General features: G+C 48.0%; 1 protein-coding gene across 1 annotated transcript in view; it reads right to left on the reverse strand.

Moving 5' to 3' along the window:
* Positions 4,733–18,462, reverse strand: part of FAM124A (family with sequence similarity 124 member A) — a 121,105-nt gene continuing 107,375 nt past the window's right edge. The window contains exon 4 of the mRNA XM_018056710.1: positions 4,733–8,470. Coding sequence (XP_017912199.1) covers positions 7,667–8,470 — 804 coding nt within the window. The 3' untranslated portion in view covers positions 4,733–7,666. The remainder of the gene's footprint in view (positions 8,471–18,462) is intronic.

Consider the following 18,462-nt stretch of genomic DNA (forward strand, 5'->3'; position numbering starts at 1 on the left):
ATGATAAAACTGAGGCTCAGAGAAGTTAATTAACTTTGCCCTGGGTTCCCAAAGTGATGGGGTCAGAGTGGGAAGGGGTGGTCAGAGTGGCGGGGTCAGAATGGGAAGCCAGGTTAACCTGATGCCGAAACGCGAGGCTCTGTATATGTAACTGTATTAGATCCTTTAGGAGGATTATAAAATCTATGAAGTAAAGTGTTAGTCACTCGGTCATGTCTGACTCTTTGCGGACCCATGGACTGTATGTAGCCCATCAGGCTTCTCTCCTTGGAATTTTCCAGGTAAGAATACTGGAGTGGGTGGCCATTCCTTTCTCCAGGGAATTTTCCTGACCCATGGGTTGAACCCGAGCAGGTCTCCTGCATTGTAGGCGGATTCTTTACTGTCTGACCACTTGGATAAAATCTACAGGGAAGAGTAACTAGTAATGATGGGAGTAGGATGAGACTATGTCTCTCCCATTCAATCCCAGGCCCCTTGGGCTGATACAAAACTGTCCTGTGTGGTTTGCTTGTACCCTGACTTGACTTAGTAATCAAACTCTGCAGTACCTTGTGCGTCCTGGATCGTAAAAGGTTTTTATTTTCTTTTATTGTTATACCGAATTTACCAGCACATGAGTGCAAATTGTCTGTGTAGCTTTTATATGTTGTAATATTTCTTCAAATAAATCTCTCCTAGAAATTACTGGATTGGCCAAAAGTTCATTTGGGTTTCATAAGCTCCTAAAGAAGAACCTGAACCAACTTTTTGGCCACTCCAATTTAAAAAAAAAAGGCGCAAATAGTCCCCTGCCTGACACATAGTGTGCATGTGTGTGTGTTCAGCTGTGTCCAATTCTGTCCGACCCAGTGGACTGTATGTAGCCCACCAGGCTCCTCTGTCCATGCAATTTTCCAGGCAAGAATACTGGAGTTGGTTGCCATTTCCAACTCCAGGGGATCTTCTTGACTCGGATTAAACCCACGTCTCTTGCATCTCCTGCATTGGTGGGTGGACTCTTTACCGCTGCACCACCTGGGAAGCCTCAACACATAGTGGGACATAGTAAATACTTGTTGAATGAATAAGTAAATCCACTCAGATCAATGAAGAAGGAGGTGCAGGGAATGGAATTCTCACTTTTCAGGAATCTCAGTGGAGGGTGGGTTGAGGGGATTTATGAAAGGGCTTCCCAGGTGACTCAGATGGTAAAGAATCTGCCTGCAATGCAGGAGACTCTTTAGTCCCTGCATCAGGAAGATCCCCTGGGGAAGGGAATGGCAACCCACTCCAGTATTCTTGCCTGGAGAATCCCATGGACAGAGGAGCCTGGCGGGCTACAGTCCACGGGGTCTCAAAGAGTCAGAGAGGGCTCAGCAACTCACACTTTTTAAAGTGCTAGAAGGCCTTTTAACCACGAGGGGCCGCTGTTAGAGACTCGGCGGTGACTTTGGAAGGGCAGAATGTAGATGAGGGGGCAGGGGGCTAGACAAGGGCTCTCTATCCACACAGGCTAGAACCACGGGTAGAGCCTGCACTCTCCCAGGAGGATGTCAGTCTCACCAGTGACTCTCCATTTGCCAAACAGATCTGGTCTCAAGAGACCAAGGGAGGCCAGCTTCCAGGCTTCCTGCCCAGGGCCAAGTTGCCCTCTTCCCACAGTGTGACTGGAGATGTCCAGGGAGGCTCACCCAAAGCGCAAGGTTGTGTCCACTCCTCCAGCCTTTGTAAACTCCATCCTTCAGTCAAAGAAAGCTGCCAACTTGGACCAAAGTCATCACCCTGCAGAGAAAATCCCTCATGAAAACCCCCTTCTGAGAAAGTGATTTTATTTTTATATTGGAGTATAGCTGATTGACAGTGTTGTATTCGTTTCAGATGTACAGTAGTGATTCAGTTATGCACATACATGTTATCTGTCCTTTTTCAAATTCTTTTTCCATTTAGGTTATTACAGAATATTAACCAGAGCTCACCTGTGCTAGGTCTTTGTTATTCCTTTCTTTTTTTCCTTAAAATATTCATTTATTTTTGGCTGTTCTAGGTCTTCGTTGCTGCAGGAGGGTTTTCTCTAGTTGCAGTGAGCAGGGGCTATTGTCTGGTTGTGCTACATGGGCTTCCCATTACAGTGGCTTCTCTTGTTGCAGACCATAGACTCCAGGACTCACAGACTTAAGCTCTAGAGCACAGGCTTCATAATTGTGGCACACGGGTTTAGTTGCTCTGAGACATCTTCTGGGACCAGAGATCGAACCGGTGTCCCTTGCATTGCAAGGTGGATTCTTAACCCCTGGACCACCAGGAAGCCCAGTTATTCATTTTACATACATCAGTGTGTACATGTCAGTCCCCAGATCCCAATCTATCCCTCCTCCCCATCCCTTCTGCCCTGGTAACCATAAGTTCATTCTCAGTCTGTGAGGAGAAAGTGATAGTGTACCTCTTTGCTAAGAAAAACTTGGTTTCTGTGGAGACATAGTCTTGAGGCAACTTAAATTACAATGACATAAGGCAGTGTCACTAGAGTTTCTCATTATATTAATAAACACGAACCACTAAGCTGCTCACATTTCCCTTTTTGCTTTGGCTTCTAGGAAATTCATCTGCAGCAGTTTTCTTCACCGTTGGCATATTTCTACTCTTTCTTTCCCTTAGCCCCGATTTCCTAATTCTCTTTGCATCGTCTTATGTCACTGCAATTTCAGTGACTTCACTACCTTGTGGAAATAAAATTAAATGCAGAAAAATAAATGGAAGTGAAGCGCCTCCGGTGTTCATCGGGGCGGAGTCTTCTGCAAAGGGAAGGGCAGTCACTGGCCCTCCTGGGCATGGCGGCCACTAGGTGGCACCAAAGCTTTCCTGCAGCCATCCTTAGCCAGGCGATCTGGCCTAAAAGTGTTTCTGTATAACGGGGTACTTCTTGGATAGTGCTAACCACGTTTCGAGTTGCTCCTCTCCACAATGCTCTGGGTATGGTTCGAGGGCCTGGGCAAAGAAAGCCAGCCTAGGGGAGCCTGGTTGGCTTCTTTCAGGTGTTCAACTTACAAAATCAGTGTTTTAAATAAGGGGAGGTGAGTCTGAACCAGATCAGGTCAACTGGGGGCCGTGTGTCCCCCATGGAGCGGCTCCATTAGTGACCATCCGGGAGAGCAGGAGGTGGGACCCTCCTCACAAATGGAGAGTTTAGGGGGTGTGTTATGGGGGCACGGGGAAGGGGCTTTTCAGCTTCCCCGGTGCCTGGTGACTTCCGTCTGAAATGAACATACTGCTAATGTTGGGCACATAACTGGACAATAGTTATCACACCTGTGAAATAGAAACTGACTTCTAAAAAGACCCAAGGGTGCCAACATTAATTACCATTAATGTTTGTTTCCATTATTCACTCAGAGCAGTTATTCAAAGCCATTTTGTAAAAAAGCCTTCCGTGGAAGTTGGAAGAATGTAATTCTATTAAAAAAAAAAAAAACCTTTAAATTCAGGTTCTTGACTCTTCTTGAATCCATGTGTTATAACTGTGACAAAAGATGTTTCCTTTGAGAAGCCATTTTTATTCATGTCAATTTCTTGTTTCTTCCAGCGTCTAATAGTATCTGATCAGTTGTGTTTCCAGAGAACTAGAGAGGCGTGGAATACTGCAGATCATTGAGGGGAGTATTTATGTCCAGACCAGGAATGTAGAGCAATGTGACCCTGGGCAGGGTGGGCGTCGGGAGGGTGGGGGGCGCGGGGAGGTGGCCATCCAGCCATTCCCACTGTTCTGAAATTTGGACTTGGGATCACTGGCCAGAAGTGGCTCTGATTAGTGTTCTGAGGCCTTGCGAGGGAGAAGCTCTCAACAGTTTTTATTTGCTCTTAAAAAAAAAAATCTCTTCTAGAAATTCTATGAGTCTACTCAGGTGCCTCTTACCTGGTGGACTGGAGAATTCATTCATCTACAGAAGGCCCAGTAGGGGAACAGGAAGTACTTGGATTTCTCCTGTTTGACGAGGGGCTAAAGAGACCAGCCATGGGCTCCAGGGTCTTCTGGATACAAGTAAACACTTGGCCTCACCCGGAAGGGGCTGGACGGTGCAGCTCAGCAGGCTTCCACGTGACTGCCCCCGTCCTTGGGTCTCAGGGATCAAGCAGCCCCCAGTGCTACCACCATTGTGTTCACCACACATCAACCCCTCCACCATCACAAAAGTCTCTTCAGGGGCTCACCACCTTGCTCCACAGGAGACCCAACCGGGGTGACCCAGGATGGTTTCTGTAGGGCTTGGTCCATTAGGGACCCCTGAGAAACATTTGCTCTTTAAAGCAGATACCAAGTAGTGATACTAGGTGGATCTTCCTGGTGGCTCAGATGGTAAAGAATCTGCCTGCAATGCAGGAGACCCGGGTTCAATCCCTGGGTTAGGAAGACTCTTACCTGGAGAATTCCATGGACAGAGGAGCCTGGTCCATGGGGTTGCAGAGAGTCGGACAGGACTGAGTGACTAACACTACTACACCACAGGTGAGAGACCATGGTGGGACCGTGAGCAGTAATTTGGGGAGTCTTATTTGGAAAAGGGGCAAGTAAGGGATGGCCTGTGAGCTAGACCAGGGCACTTATTAACACAACCCCTGGGGCAACGCTGGGGAGAGAAATGCAAGGTCAAGGACACATTTTAACCATTAAACAACAAGAAACTACAGCTAAAATATAGATCCTCCATCAAGAATTTTCTTTTCCAGGAGAAAAATAATTTATGAGATGACTGCAGCTTTTAAAAATTGAACAAATTTATTGAGCACCTACTGTATGCCAGCCAGCATCTATCACAAGAATAATCTGAAAGGGTCAGGATCCACCAGGGAGTAACAGGAGCCCTCCCAGATGAGGACAGCGCTAGAGGCGGGTCAGCAAAGGGAGCTGAGCCCCAGCAGTGTCTCCGGGGCTCCTCCTCCCCAGAGAGACTGCTGTCTGCAGGGAGGGGAGTGTCTGAGCGTGGTCTGTGCTGGGCTTCTCTCCCCTCCTCATGTTATGGGGGCATCTTGCCTTTCCTGTTATGAAAGAGGTTTGCTGACATCCTTTGCTGTCACTCAGTTTGGTAGACTGCACTGTGCTGGGGTTGGGGGGGTCAGTGAGAAAAGGGGTGAAGGCAGATAGCATCCGAGTTGGCTCCGAAGCATCCTCAGCGGGCGTGTGTGAGTGCTCAGAGCTAAGGGTGCTGCTGAAGGGTGAAGACTGGAGGGGCCATTGCCTGGCTCAGTCTACTCATGGATGCCCGGGTGACTCTGCTGTCCTGAGCTTGCCTCCTGGTCCTTGGAGGCTACGTCAACACCTGAATGGTTAGCATGTTGCTTCGCATCCTCAGCTACGGGCTGTGAGTCCCGTTTCTGAGCAGCAGGTAGACAGCCAGTGACTTTATAGGCATCATCTCTGCAGAAAGAAGCCCCGCACTGCTCTGAGCCCTGTGGTTCTGTAGTCATCAGTGTGGTCCCAGGAGCGTGTTTTCTTGGTCTTGGGCATCACAGCTGCAGAGGGATGCAGACCTCCGTTCTTCATCATTGACCGTGGCCGAGATCTCAAGTCTTAAGTCAACCTCAGTTGAACACAAGGGCTGGCCAGCTATGACTCTCGGGCCAAATCTGACCCTCCACCTGTTCTTGTAAAACAAATTTTCTTGGAACTCAGCCACTTCCCTTTATTTACATATCCTTGGCTGCTTTCACTCTATCATGACAGAGTTCAGTAGTTTCAACAGAGACCGTATGACTGGCAAAGCCTGAAATATTTATTATTTAGCCCTTTATAAAAAGTTTGCTCACTCCTAGTGTTGAATTATAAAAGACCGTAATTTTATGTACTTAAATCAGAGTACAGTATTGTAATCTGTAGTCCTGGAAGGGCTTCCCTGGTGGCTCAGTGGTAAAGAATCCACCTGCCAATGCAGGAGACAGAGAAGACACAGGTTCGATCCCTGGGTTGGGAAGATCCCCTGGAGTGGGGCATGGCAACCTGCTCCAGTATTCTTGCCTGGAGAATCCCATGGACAGAGGAACCTGGCGGGCTATAGTCCCCAGGGTCACAAAGAGTCGGACACAACTTAGTGACTAAACAACAGTGCTGGAGTATCCGGGCTGTTCGGGGTAGGAGAGAAGGTTCTCACTACAGGGACGGCAAAGACTTTGGCTCAAGTGTGATGACTAGTGAGGGCTGCTGGGTGGATTGTGTCAAGCAGGATTCTGAAGCCCCGTCTGGGCTGGTGTGGGCACTTCCAGGAAGGTGTAACCTGGGCCATGAGTCATCCAGGCGAGGAGCACCAGGGAGCAACGGGAGCATGGCAAGTCCACACTCTTCTTCTCCAAAGGTGCATGGCAACCAGGGACAGCTTGGTGTGGCTCTTGATGCCAGCACTTGGCACTGCCGAGGTGGGGACTGTAAACATTCCCTTGCTGGAGTGGGAGAGACGCAAGATTTGAGTACCATTCGCGCTGCAACAGAAGCAGGCAACCACAGACAAGACCAAGGTCAGGTCAGAGCTCCAGCTTTAACTAAGGCTCCTCTGCACTGGTGCGGCAGTGCTGGTTCAGGACAGCATCTTGTGTAAAGCTTCCCACGTGGAGAACAGGGGAGGGCATTTATTACTCAGTGCAATGGAAACGCCAGTTAAAATAGTTACAAATTGTTTCAAAAGGAAAAAATGACAATGCGTGTTTACTGGAGAAAGCAGTATAAAAAGTGGCCCATTTACATATATCTGTCTAGATAGCCCTTAGATTGTAGATTTAAAAATGGGAGCATCTTACGAATACCTTCCCACTAAGTCTAATATCCTACTATCCGGTAACCCCAATGAATGATTTTTCCTCAGGAGTCCAAATAAATCCAGGTAGTGGTCTTCTGTAGACTCCGACTCGTTACAGTGAATGTGTTTGAAAAGCGCATTCAAATCTAGTTCTTGGAGCTCAAATCGTATTTTAAATGCACCAAGAGTCTGTTATTCGGGCTCAATCTGTACAAAGCTTATTAGCCACTTTTGCATAAATGCTGATTTTTGGGTGGTGCGTGGCATTACTGTAGTGATAAGAGTGCTAAAGCGAGGCGTCACTGCAGTCTGATATATATCTGCTGTTTTACCAAGGTGACTATTTTCACCGTAACAGTTCCTGGAAATCCTCAGGGCCGCTGCTCCCTGGTAGCGCAAACAGAAACGGAGAATCCACTGAGGCGGACATCACGAGCACTGACCTCTCCTCCAAGCCGCTTGCCATCTTTCTCACACTCAGCATTTTGGCTTTGGTTGTGTTTCCTTCACTCATGAAAAACTGTGCAATCAGCTCCAGCTGACTAGGTTTTCTTTTCAAATAATTATAGGAAGCATTTAAATTATATAAGTGCATTAAACCGTATCCCAAATGGAATTGAGTTTTTTAAAAAATATATTTTATGACCTAAAAGCTCATTGAGAACTTATTTGCATAAAAATCCCAGTATCTTTATTGACTTTTAAAATGCCATTGAGGCCCTAGAAATACACCACCTCACAAGTGAGAAAGGGTGCCAGGCAAGGGTGTTAATGACCCATGAGACAGATCATCAGACTTCCAATGGACCTTGGGAAGCGGGGCTGAGAACACGGATGGCACGCAGACCACAGAAGGGCAAGGTGGGAGCTGAGCCTGTGGCTCGGAAAGACATGAGCAGAGCTGCTCAGATGTAGAATTCCTCCGTGTCATTGTCCCCGCATCCGGCCGGCACTGAGGGTGCCGGGACATCTCTGCCAGTCTGCCGGGCCTGGGGGGCATCGGAAGGGAGTTCCGGGGGTGACTCTGTGAGCGAGGAGGTGTCCGAAGCTGGGGGAGCGGTGACGGCTGTGGCCGAGGAGCCTGAAGTTCCTTTGAAGAGAGGGAGGGTGGCCCAGGAGGCCCCCGCGGTCTCGCCGCCCCCAGTGGGCAGGGGTCCTTCTCTGAAGCCCCTGCGCTCTGACCAGAGGCTGCTGCCTCGTTCCGGGGGGCGCGGCGCTTCCTCGGGGCTGCAGAACCTGCTGGGTGCCGAGTAGGCAGAGACCACAGACAGGTCGGAGGAGGAGAGCCGCAGCCCGGTGTCCACGTCCGTCTCCTGGGCCCCCTCCAGGTCGTCGATGGAGAGGAGGTGGCCCTGCCCCCGCTCTGGGGCCCTCTGCCTCCGGACGCCTATGCTTGCAGACGGCTGCGCTTCCGCCGCGGAGGCCGGGAAGGGGTCTCCAGTGGGCAGACAAAACAAGGACTTGCTTCGCTGGAAAGACCAGGGGAGGCTGGGAGGGCTGGTGGCTCGTCTGGCAAATTCCTGCGGGTGCCTGGTAGATGGACCTGCCTGGCCGAGCCCCGGGTGTGACGCGTCCAGTGGCGGCTGAGGGCGGCGGCCTGGGGTCCGGCTCTGCGCGGTGGCGCGCGGGGAAGACGTGGAGGCCGGTTTCTGCTCTGAGGCCTGGTGAGCCCTGCCGGGTTTAGGGCGCTTCTTGTGCCCCTTCTGTGCCTGCAGGGGCAAGAGGGGACATGTTGTCAGTGCCGGGTTGGGGGCAACGGGGTCTCGTTGCTAAATAGAACATGAAACACACTTTCTGATGATTGGAAACTTCCAGAACTGTCTTGGCAATAAAGCACCACCAGAAATGTCACTGGGGCTTCCCAGGCACCCTGGTGGTAAAGAACGCGTCTGCCAATGCAGGAGACAGTAAGAGACAGGAGTTCGATCCCTGCGTGGGGAAGATCCCCTGGAGGAGGAAATGGCAACCCACTCTAGTATTCTTGCCTGGAGAATCCCATGGACAGAGGAGCCCGGTGGGGACCCAGTTGGTGGGGTCACAAAGAGTCGGACACACACACATACATACATAAATTTCATTCTCCAAATTCTAAAGTGAAGACAGAGATTGCAGAGCTTGGGGGAAGGCAGATCGGACTTCTCAGTCTGAGTAGACGTCCCCGAACCCAGGAGGAGAGGCAGGCCCTTGTCACAACAAGAAATAGGACCTCTTCCAGCGCACACGCAAGGATGCTCTGTGGATTAGCCACAGGCCTGAGGCCTGGCTGAGCGGGACAGAGGACACAGGGGTTACCGTTTAGTGTACAAAGGATGTTCGAAGGGTCTGCTTCCCTCTGGCCGAAGCCCCAGGGTTTGGACGTGCTCCCAACCGACGACAGGGTGGAAATGTCAGGATGGGGCTTGAGCCTAGTGTGCGTATGGCCATGGGGACACATCCCAAGGGCGGCCCTTGGTTCAGGGCGGTAAACCTTTGGTGAGTGAGGGGCTATCAGGAAATCAGCATGTATTGACTTGCTTTAGGAACCACTGACTCCTCTGTGTCCCCTTTCAGAAACTGTAAGGGGAAGGGGGCAGCTAACTACTGACCAGTGCCGTGGATGCCCCACAGGGGCAAGGGCAAGTCCCCAGGGCTCAGACAGTTTCTTCCTTCAGCAGCTCAGCCCTGACCTCCTGTTCTCTCCCCCACCTTCCCTGCAGCTCTGCGGGAGCTTCTGTTGCACAGAATTAATTGGGAACCTTTCTTCCAACGAATGTTCCCACCTGGGGCTGCTGTGCTCAAGTTTTCCCCTGGTTGGCTCCCCAGGCCTCCAGGCCAAACTTCCTATGCAAAATTTCAGTTAAATAATGGATGTGGGGACAGTGACTCTGGTTCTGTTTAGTACAGGATCTTTTCATTTATTGTTCAGTCACTCTTTCGTGTCTGACTTTGTGACCCCATGGACTGCAGCACGTCAGGCTCCCCTGTCCTTCACCATCTCCCGGAGCTTGCTCAAACTCATGTCCGTTGAGTCAGTGATGTCATCCAACCATCTCATCCTCTGTCACCCCCCTCTCCTTCTGCCCTCAATAACTTTCATTTATGAATTTCCAAATAAGGAAAGAATTTTTTTTTTTTTAAACACCCGAGTGCAGTTTACTCCAAGGGATATTTCCCGGCTCTCTGCAAGACTACGAGACCCTGGCCCTACCTTGGACAGCACACAGCCCCGTCTCCCTGTTACACAGGAACCTGGTCTTCCCACAACTACTTGGGAAGTTTAGTTCAACGTCCTGTACACTTACTTGTGCCTGTTACAGGTAAAGGAGGGGAAACTACAATGTGAAGGACTGTTTTCAACCACAAGAGGTACATTTCATTGAAAGGACAGGAGACAAAAAGAACTCAGACAGGAGCCTGTGATGACAGGCACAGTGCCGGGGTGGAGAGGGGAGAGGCCATGCCTGTCCGTGGAGCAGAGGAGTGTCCATGGGGGCAGGCGTGGAGATGGGCAGCTGTGCTGCTAGTGGGAGGCACAGGTAGAGAGGAGGCTGGGTGGGAGAGGGAGGCCAAGACAGAGGCTGACACTTGGCAGGTAAGCGAGGGAGTTGTGAGGGGCCGGAAGCCAGCAGTTTGAATGATTAGAGACTAGGTGTGAGGAAGGCAGTGCTGTGGGTCAGCTTGGAGCTGGAGTCTAGTAGTGGTCAAGGAGGCCCTGACCACCTGGGTAAGAAATCCACAATCTTATCCTTTTGCTGGGGTCATATTCAGTCTTGATTATGTCCACCCCCCCACCAGAGGATCATTCCTTTCATTCCTAAGATCTTTGCTTAACCTCAGATATTTCTTAATCCTATAAACAGACTTATTGACTCATTTTTGTTTTCAGTCAATATTAAATGAGGGTCTTTCCTGCAGAGCTTTTCATCTGGACTGCTTAAGCTTTGACTGGGTTATTAAAAGTGTGCTGACATATGGGTCTCTTTTAGCGGCAGCCTCTTGCCATGAAAATATTATCATTTTCTATGATGTGGAAAAGGTCTGGAGGACTAGGCAGAGATAATTTTGAATAAGACAAGATATTGAATGCCCACAAGTAACAACACAACATTCAAATGTATTGAAGTAAGCCACGATGATAAGTTCAGTTCAGTCGCTCAGTTGTGTCCAACTCTTTGCAACACCATGGACTGCAGCATGCCAGGCCTCCCTGTCCATCACCAACTCCTGGAGTTTACTCAAACTTATGTCCTTTGAGTGGGTGATGCCATCCAACCATCTCATCCTCTATTGTCCCCTTCTCCTCCTGCCTTCAATCTCTTCCAGCATCAGGGTCTTTTCAAATGAGTCAGTTCTTCACATCAGGTGGCCAACATATTGGAGTTTCAGCTTCAGCATCAGTCCTTCCAATGAATATTCAGGACTGATTTCCTTTAGGATGGACTGGTTGGATCTCCTTGCAGTCCAAGAGACTCTCAAGAGTCTTCTCCAACACCACAGTTCAAAAGCATCAATTCTTTGGCGCTCAGCTTTCTTTACAGTCCAAATCTCACATCCATACATGACTACTGGAAAAACCATAGCTTTGACTAGATGGACCTTTGTTGGTAAAGTGATGGCTCTGCTTTTTAATATGCTGTCTAGGTTGGTCATAACTTTTCTTCCAGGGAGCAAGCGTCTTTTAATTTCATGGCTGCAGTCACCATCTGCAGTGATTTTGGAGCCCAAGGAAATAAAGTCTTTCACTGTTTCCATTGTTTCCCCATCTATTTGCCATGAAGTGATGGGACTGGATGCCATGATTTTAGTTTTCTGAACATAGAGTTTTAAGCCAACATTTTCACTCTCCTCTTTCACTTTCATCAAGAGGCTCTTTAGTTCTTCTTTGCTTTTAGCCATAAGGGTGGTGTCATCTGTGTATCTGAGGTTATTGACATTTCTCCCAGCAATCTTGATTCTAGACTGTGCTTCATCCAGCCCAGCATTTCTCATGATGATAGACTGGCAATATGTGAGCTCTATTGGAATGAAAAGGAGGAGGGGGGTTGATTTTATAGAGGGGTGAGGCAGCATGGGGAGAGGGTAGGAAAAGCTTGCCTTAAGAAGTCAAGTTTGGACAAAATCTTGGAAAGTGAAGGAGGGATCTGCCAACTGGAAGGCAGCGGGCAAGGCATGGAAGAGCACATAGGCACAGAAGCAGCCTGCATGGAGGCTGGCTCATTGAAGCAGAGGTGAGCCCTGAGAACTGAGAGGAGCCTTGCCACGGGATGCATATATATATATCCTTTTTCAGGTTCTTTTCCATTTTTGTTATTGTAAGACAATTGAATATAATTCACCATGCTATATAGTAAACCTTTGTTATTTTATGGGGCTTCCCTGATGGCTCAGATGGCAAAGAATCTGCCTGCAATGCAGGAGACCCAGGTTTGATCCCTGGATCGGGAGGATCCCCTGGAGAAGGAAATGGCAACCCACTCCAGTATTCTTGCCTGGAGAATTCCGTGGACAGAGGATCTGGTGGGCTACAGTCCATGGGTCACAAAGAGTCGGACACGACTGAGTGACTGACACTTTTTTGTTATTTTATAGATGGTAGGGTGCATCTGCTAATCCCAGACTCCTAATTTATCCCTCCCTCATGCTTTCCCCTTTGATAACGGTAAATTTGTTTTCTATGTCAAGGGGTCTGTTTCTGTTTTATAAATAAGTTCATTTGTATCATATTTTAGATTCCACATATAAGTGATATCATACAACAGACTTACTTCATTTAGTATAATAATCTCTAGGTCGATACGTGTTGCTGCAAATGGTGTTATTTCATTCGTGTGACTGAGTGATACTCCATGGTATATATGTACCAAATCTTCTTTATCCATTCATCTATTGATGGACATTTACACTGCTTCCATGACTTGGCTATTGTAAACAGTGCAGAGTGCACACTGGGATGAATGTATCTTTTTGAATTAGAGTCTTCATCTTTTCCTGATATAAGACTGCCCAGGAGTAAGATCAAGGGGTCATAGGTAAGGTGATTTTTTTTTTTAGGAACCTCCATAATGTTTTCTATAGTGGCTGTACCAACGTACACTCCCACCAACATTGTAGGAGCATTCCTTTTCCTCCATGCCCTCTTGAGCATTTATTATTTGATGACGGCTGTTCTGACTGGTGTGAGGTGATACCTCATTGTCGTTTTGACTTGCATTTCTCTAATAACTAGCAACGTTGAGCATCTTTTCATGAGCTTTTTGGCCATCTGTATGTTATCTTTGGGGAAATGTCTATGTACATCTTTTGCCCATTTTTGATTGGTTTTGTAAATAACTATTTCTTTTTGGCTGTGCTGGGTCTTGCTGCGTGGGGTTTTTTTCTCTAGTTGCGGAGACTGGGCGCTACTCTCTAATTGCAGGGCCCAGGTGTTTTCACTGGGGTGGCTTCTCCTGTGGATCACAGGCTCTCGGGCACACAGGCTTCTATAGTTGGGGCTCCTGGGCTCTAGGACACAGGCTCAGTAATTGTGGCACGTGGGTTTAGTTGCACCGTGGCATGTGGGATCTTCCCGGATCAGAGACTGAACTCGTGTCTCCCGCATTGGCAGGCAGATTCTTTACCACGGAGCCACCAGGGAAGGCTTTGATTGTTTTTTATTTTTCTATATTGAACTGTATGAGCTGTCTGTATATTTTGGAAATTAAGCACTTGTTGGTCACATTGTTTGCAAATATTTTCTCCCACTCTATAGGCTGTGTTTTCGTTTTGTTTACAGTTTTCCTTTGCTGTGCAAAAACTTGTAAGTTTGATTAGGTCCCGTTCGTTTATTTTTATTTCTTCTGCCTTGGGAGACTGACCTAAGAAAATACTACTTTGATTTATGTCAGAGAATGTTTTGCCTATGTTCTCTTCTAGGAGTTTTATGGTGTCATGTCTTATATTTATTAATAAGTCTTTAAGCCATTTTGGGGTTTCCCTGATAGCTCAGTTGGTAAAGAATCCACCTGCAATGCAGGAGACCCCAGTTTAATTCCTGGGTCGCGAAGATCCACTGGAGAAGGGGTAGACCACCCACTCCAGTATTCTTGGGCTTCCCGCGTGGCTCAGCTGGTAAAGAATCTGCCTGCAATGCAGGAGACCGGGGTTCAATCCCTGGGTTGGGAAGATCCCCTGGAGAAAGGAAAGGCTACCCACTCCAGTATTCTGGCCCGGAGAATTCCATGGACTGTAGAGTCCATGGGGTTGCAAAGAGTCGGACATGACTGAGTGACTTTCGCTTTAAGCCATTTTGAGGTTTTTTTTTGTATGGTGTGAATGAGTCTCCAAACTTCACTGGTTTACAAGCACCTGTCTAGCTTTCCCAGTACCACTTTCCTCCACTGTATATTCTTGGCTCCTGTGTTGAAGATTAATTGACTCTAGGTGTGTGGGTTTAATCTGGGCTTTCTATTCTATTCCATTGATCTATACGTCTGTTTTTGTGCCAGTCCTGCGGTGTTTTGATTATTGTAGCTTTGTAGTGTTGTCTGAAATCTGGGAGGATTACTGATCCTTTTCATCCTCAGTCTCTAATTCTGTGCGTGTGTTGGGGTGTATGTGTGTGTTTGAACCCATGACCTGCTGGTTCTCTTCCCGCCCATCAGGCTCTGTACAGCATATTGAAATTCTCAAGCTGTTCTGCTGAGGGTGGCCTAGGGAGCTGAAAGTCAAGTGCAGCAGTTGTAGAGATTTCTGATGGTCTAAATTACAGATTTTTAAAGGATACAATGCAAAAAGCTTTTAGTGCAGGTTGCAAGGTATGGTTCTCCTAAAGATCACACTCCCCAGACCGTTCTATGTGCACTTTTTTTGGGGGGGGGCCATGCTGGGTCTTCACTGCTGCATGAGCTTTTCTCTAGTTGTGGTGAGCGGGGGGCTGTGCGTCTAGTTGGGGTGAGTGGGCTTCTCATCGTGGTGGCTTCTCTCGCGGAGCACGGTCTGTAGGGCGCACAGGGGCTCAGCAGTTGTAGCACGGGGGCTCAGCAGTGTGGCCCCCCGGCTCTAGAGCACAGGCGTAATAGTTGCGGCACGTGGGCTTAGCTGCTCCACAGCATGTGGGGTCTTCCCAGATCAGGGATCAAACCCATGGCCCCTGCACTGGCGGGTGGATTCTTTATCACTGAGCCACTGGGGACACCCTCTATGAGCATTTTATGTGCATGGGGACCTTGCTGAATTTGGTGAGGAAGGTGCTGAGCCGAGCTGGTTTCTCCTGGGGATGTGATCCACTCCCCAGGGCTGGCTGCTCTGTGCTCAGCATCCCCGGGACCCCTAACTCAGCCAATCTGACTTGCTTTGCTGCTCTGGTTAGTGATCATCTTCTCTGCAAAGCTCTGTGCCTCACGCGGGAGAGCTTGCTCAGCACACGCCCTACCCAAGTATCCGACAGGAGCTTAAGCATGAGTGAGGTAACGGGGGCTGAAGTACGTAAAAGGAGCTTAAGCGTGAGTGGAGAGTCGCAGCTTGGGGAGCGGGTAAGGAATGGCCCCAGAAGGCCCATGTGTGCCTGAGAGGTGTCACAGCTGGGTAGCTGTTGAAGAGAGAAACTGATTTTCTCAATCATTTGAGTTTGGCTAAATCAGAGTGAAAGTAAGTTGTGAGATTCTTTAGACAAGAAAGTCCTCAGATAATGGAGGCTGCTTTCAATGGAGAGACAGTGTTTATTAATTAAGATGTTGAGGGATTTTCCTGGCTGTCCAGTGGTTAAAACTCCATGTTTCCAATGCAGGAGACAATGGGTTCGATCCCTGGTTGGAGAACTAAGGTTCCCACATGCTGCATGGTGAGGCCAAATTTTTTTTTAAAAAGTAAAAGTAAGGTTATTTATTTATTTTTTAAAAAAAGACATCTATCTTGTTTTCCCCAAGGGCTGATTCCTCTAATAAGTATGTACTACCCTGTAACTTGCATCTTCAGGGTCTTATTCAAGGGGCATGCTCTGGGTGAGGCTGTCTGCAATCTAAATTTGCCTGAAAAAGGAAGCCTCTGCGAACATTGCTCCATGAGAAGCAAAAGGCCAAGATTCCTGTGTGGGGAACTGCCTGGGGACATGTGAACTCTCCACTATTACAGACAGAGTGGGATTAAGTTTGACTTTAAATCAGGAACAGCTGGCAGAGGATGAAAGCTCGGTGGGTTTTGCAGAGGTTGTCGTCACTGTGCTTATTTAACGGAAACCTGTCTGTGCTCTTATTTTCCCTGTATCATGAAGGCTGGAGTCCAGATCAACCCTGATTTCTGCTTTAAGGAGAGGTGGCATCCAGTATTTTCCACTGGAGGGGTGTCTGCTGGGTGGGTGGGATTCCAGGTGGCACAGCGCTGGCTGGTGGGCTGCAGGACCCTGGGGTGGGGAGCTGCGGGGCTTCCCTCCCCCTGGGTGGGTCCAGGAGATATGGTGGTTTCCTCCAGCTCCACCTGGGGACAGAGAAGGCAGCTTCTAAAAGCAGGGTCTTGTCTGTCTAATGACAACTCACTTGTGCAAAGGATGCCCTTCATTCTGTGTCCTTCCCCCGGCGAGGACTCTATTTCCGGCCGCTCTTGTCTGCCTGTCTGACTCGACCAGAAGCACTAGAAGCTGGTAATGAAGCGTCACAGATGCTCCATGAAGCTCTTCCCCAGTGGACTTTTCTTTCTTTTTATTTTAACTTATTTTTTAATTGAAGGATAATTGCTTTACAGAATTTTGTTGTTTTCTGTCAAACCTCAACATGAATCAGGGGTATACATATATCCCCTCCCTTTTGAACCTCCCTCCCATCTCTTGCCCGATCACACCCCTCTAGGTTGATACAGAGCCCCTGTTTGAGTTTCCTGAGCCATCTATTTTACATATGGTAATATAAGTTTTGTTTTTTTTTAATTTTTTCTGGAGGCTAATTTCTTTACAGCATTGTATTGGTTTTGCCATACATTGACATGAATCCGCCACAGGTGTACACATGTTCCCCATCCTGAACCCTCTCCCACCTCCCTCCCCATCCCATCCCTCAGTATCATCCCACTGCACCAGCCCCAAGCACACTGTATCATGCATCAAACCTGGACTGGTGATCCATTTCACATATATTATACATGTTTCAATGCCATTCTCCCAAACTATCCCACCCTTGCCCTCTCCCACAGAGTCCAAAAGACTGTTCTATACATCTGTGTCTCTTTTGCTGTCTCACATACAGGGTTATCGTTACCATCATTCTAAATTCCATATATATGCATTAGTATATTGCATTGGTCTTTTTCTTTCTGGCTTACTTCACTCTGTATAATTGGCTCCAGTTTCATCCAACTCATTAGAACTGATTCAAATGTACTCTTTTTAATGGCTGAGTAATATTCCATTGTGTATATGTACCACAGCTTTCTTATCCATTCATCTGCTGATGGACATCTAGGTTGCTTCCATGTCCTGGTTATTATAAACAGTGCTGTGATGAACACTGGGGTACACATGTCTCTTTCTATTCTGGTTTCCTTGGTGTGTATGCCCAGCAGTGGGATTGCTGGGTCATAAGGCAGTTCTATTTGCAGTTTTTTAAGGAATCTCCACACTGTTCTCCATAGTGGCTGAACTAGTTTGCATTCCCACCAACAGTGTAAGAGGGTTCCCTTTTCTCCACATCCTCTCCAGCATTTATTGCTTGTAGACTTTTGGATCGCAGCCATTCTGACTGGTGTGAAATGGTACCTCATTGTGGTTTTGATTTGCATTTCTCTGATAATGAGTGATGTTGAGCATCTTTTCATGTGTTTGTTAGCCATCTGTATATCTTCTTTGGAGAAATGTCTGTTTAGTTCTTTGGCCCATTTTTTGACTGGGTCGTTTATTTTTCTGGAATTGAGCTGCAGGAGTTGCTTGTATATTTTTGAGATTAATTCTTTGTCAGTTGCTTCATTTGCTATTATTTTCTCCCATTCAGAAGGCTGTCTTTTCACCTTGCTTATAGTTTCCTTTGCTGTGCAAAAGCTTTTAATTAGGTCCCACGTAAATTTCCATGTTACTCTTTTCATACATCTCACCCTCTCCTCCCCTCTCCCCATGTCCATAAGTCTATTCTCTGTTTCTCTCAGTGGACTTTTTCAAGGTGAAACGAAACCCTGTGCCTTCTGTCCAGGGAAGCCTCCCCACTCACCTGCACTCCCCAGCCCCCTGCTTTCAGCTCTGAGGGTTGCCCTCTGGAGTCTCCAAGTGACTGCAGCACGGTACCTGCAGAACAGCTTCCTCTGCTTCTCTATGAGGCAGTGCAGGCTTGCTGACCACCGGGACCCAGTATTTCCCTCTCTGCTATTTATGGAACTTTCTCTAAGGTACTCAGCATTACATCAATGACTGCCTAAGGCAACCAGCCAGGGAGATCTCTTGTGTCCCTGAAATCACCAAAGAGCTGACATGCAGTAAGTGACTCATGAACTTTGCATGGAACCTGGGCAGTTTGCAATGCAAGAAGTGTAAAGAGGTCTTCTTCAAGGGAACTTGTGTCAGCAGACCCACGGACAGAATCCCTAGGAAGGGCGATTCTGCCCCTGACCCAGTAAGCCTGGGTGGTGTCTCATGGATCCATCACAGTCAGGAAATTCTCTCTCATCCTCAAACCTCCTCGTTCTGAGAAAGGTCATTTCCTCTTGTTCTGTCCTTGCCAGGAACACAACCAGTGTGGCGCTGTCTGTTATGTAACGAGCCAAAGATCTT

This window comes from Capra hircus, chromosome 12 (assembly GCF_001704415.2).
Source record: "Capra hircus breed San Clemente chromosome 12, ASM170441v1, whole genome shotgun sequence".
Classification (NCBI taxonomy): Eukaryota; Metazoa; Chordata; class Mammalia; order Artiodactyla; family Bovidae; genus Capra; species Capra hircus.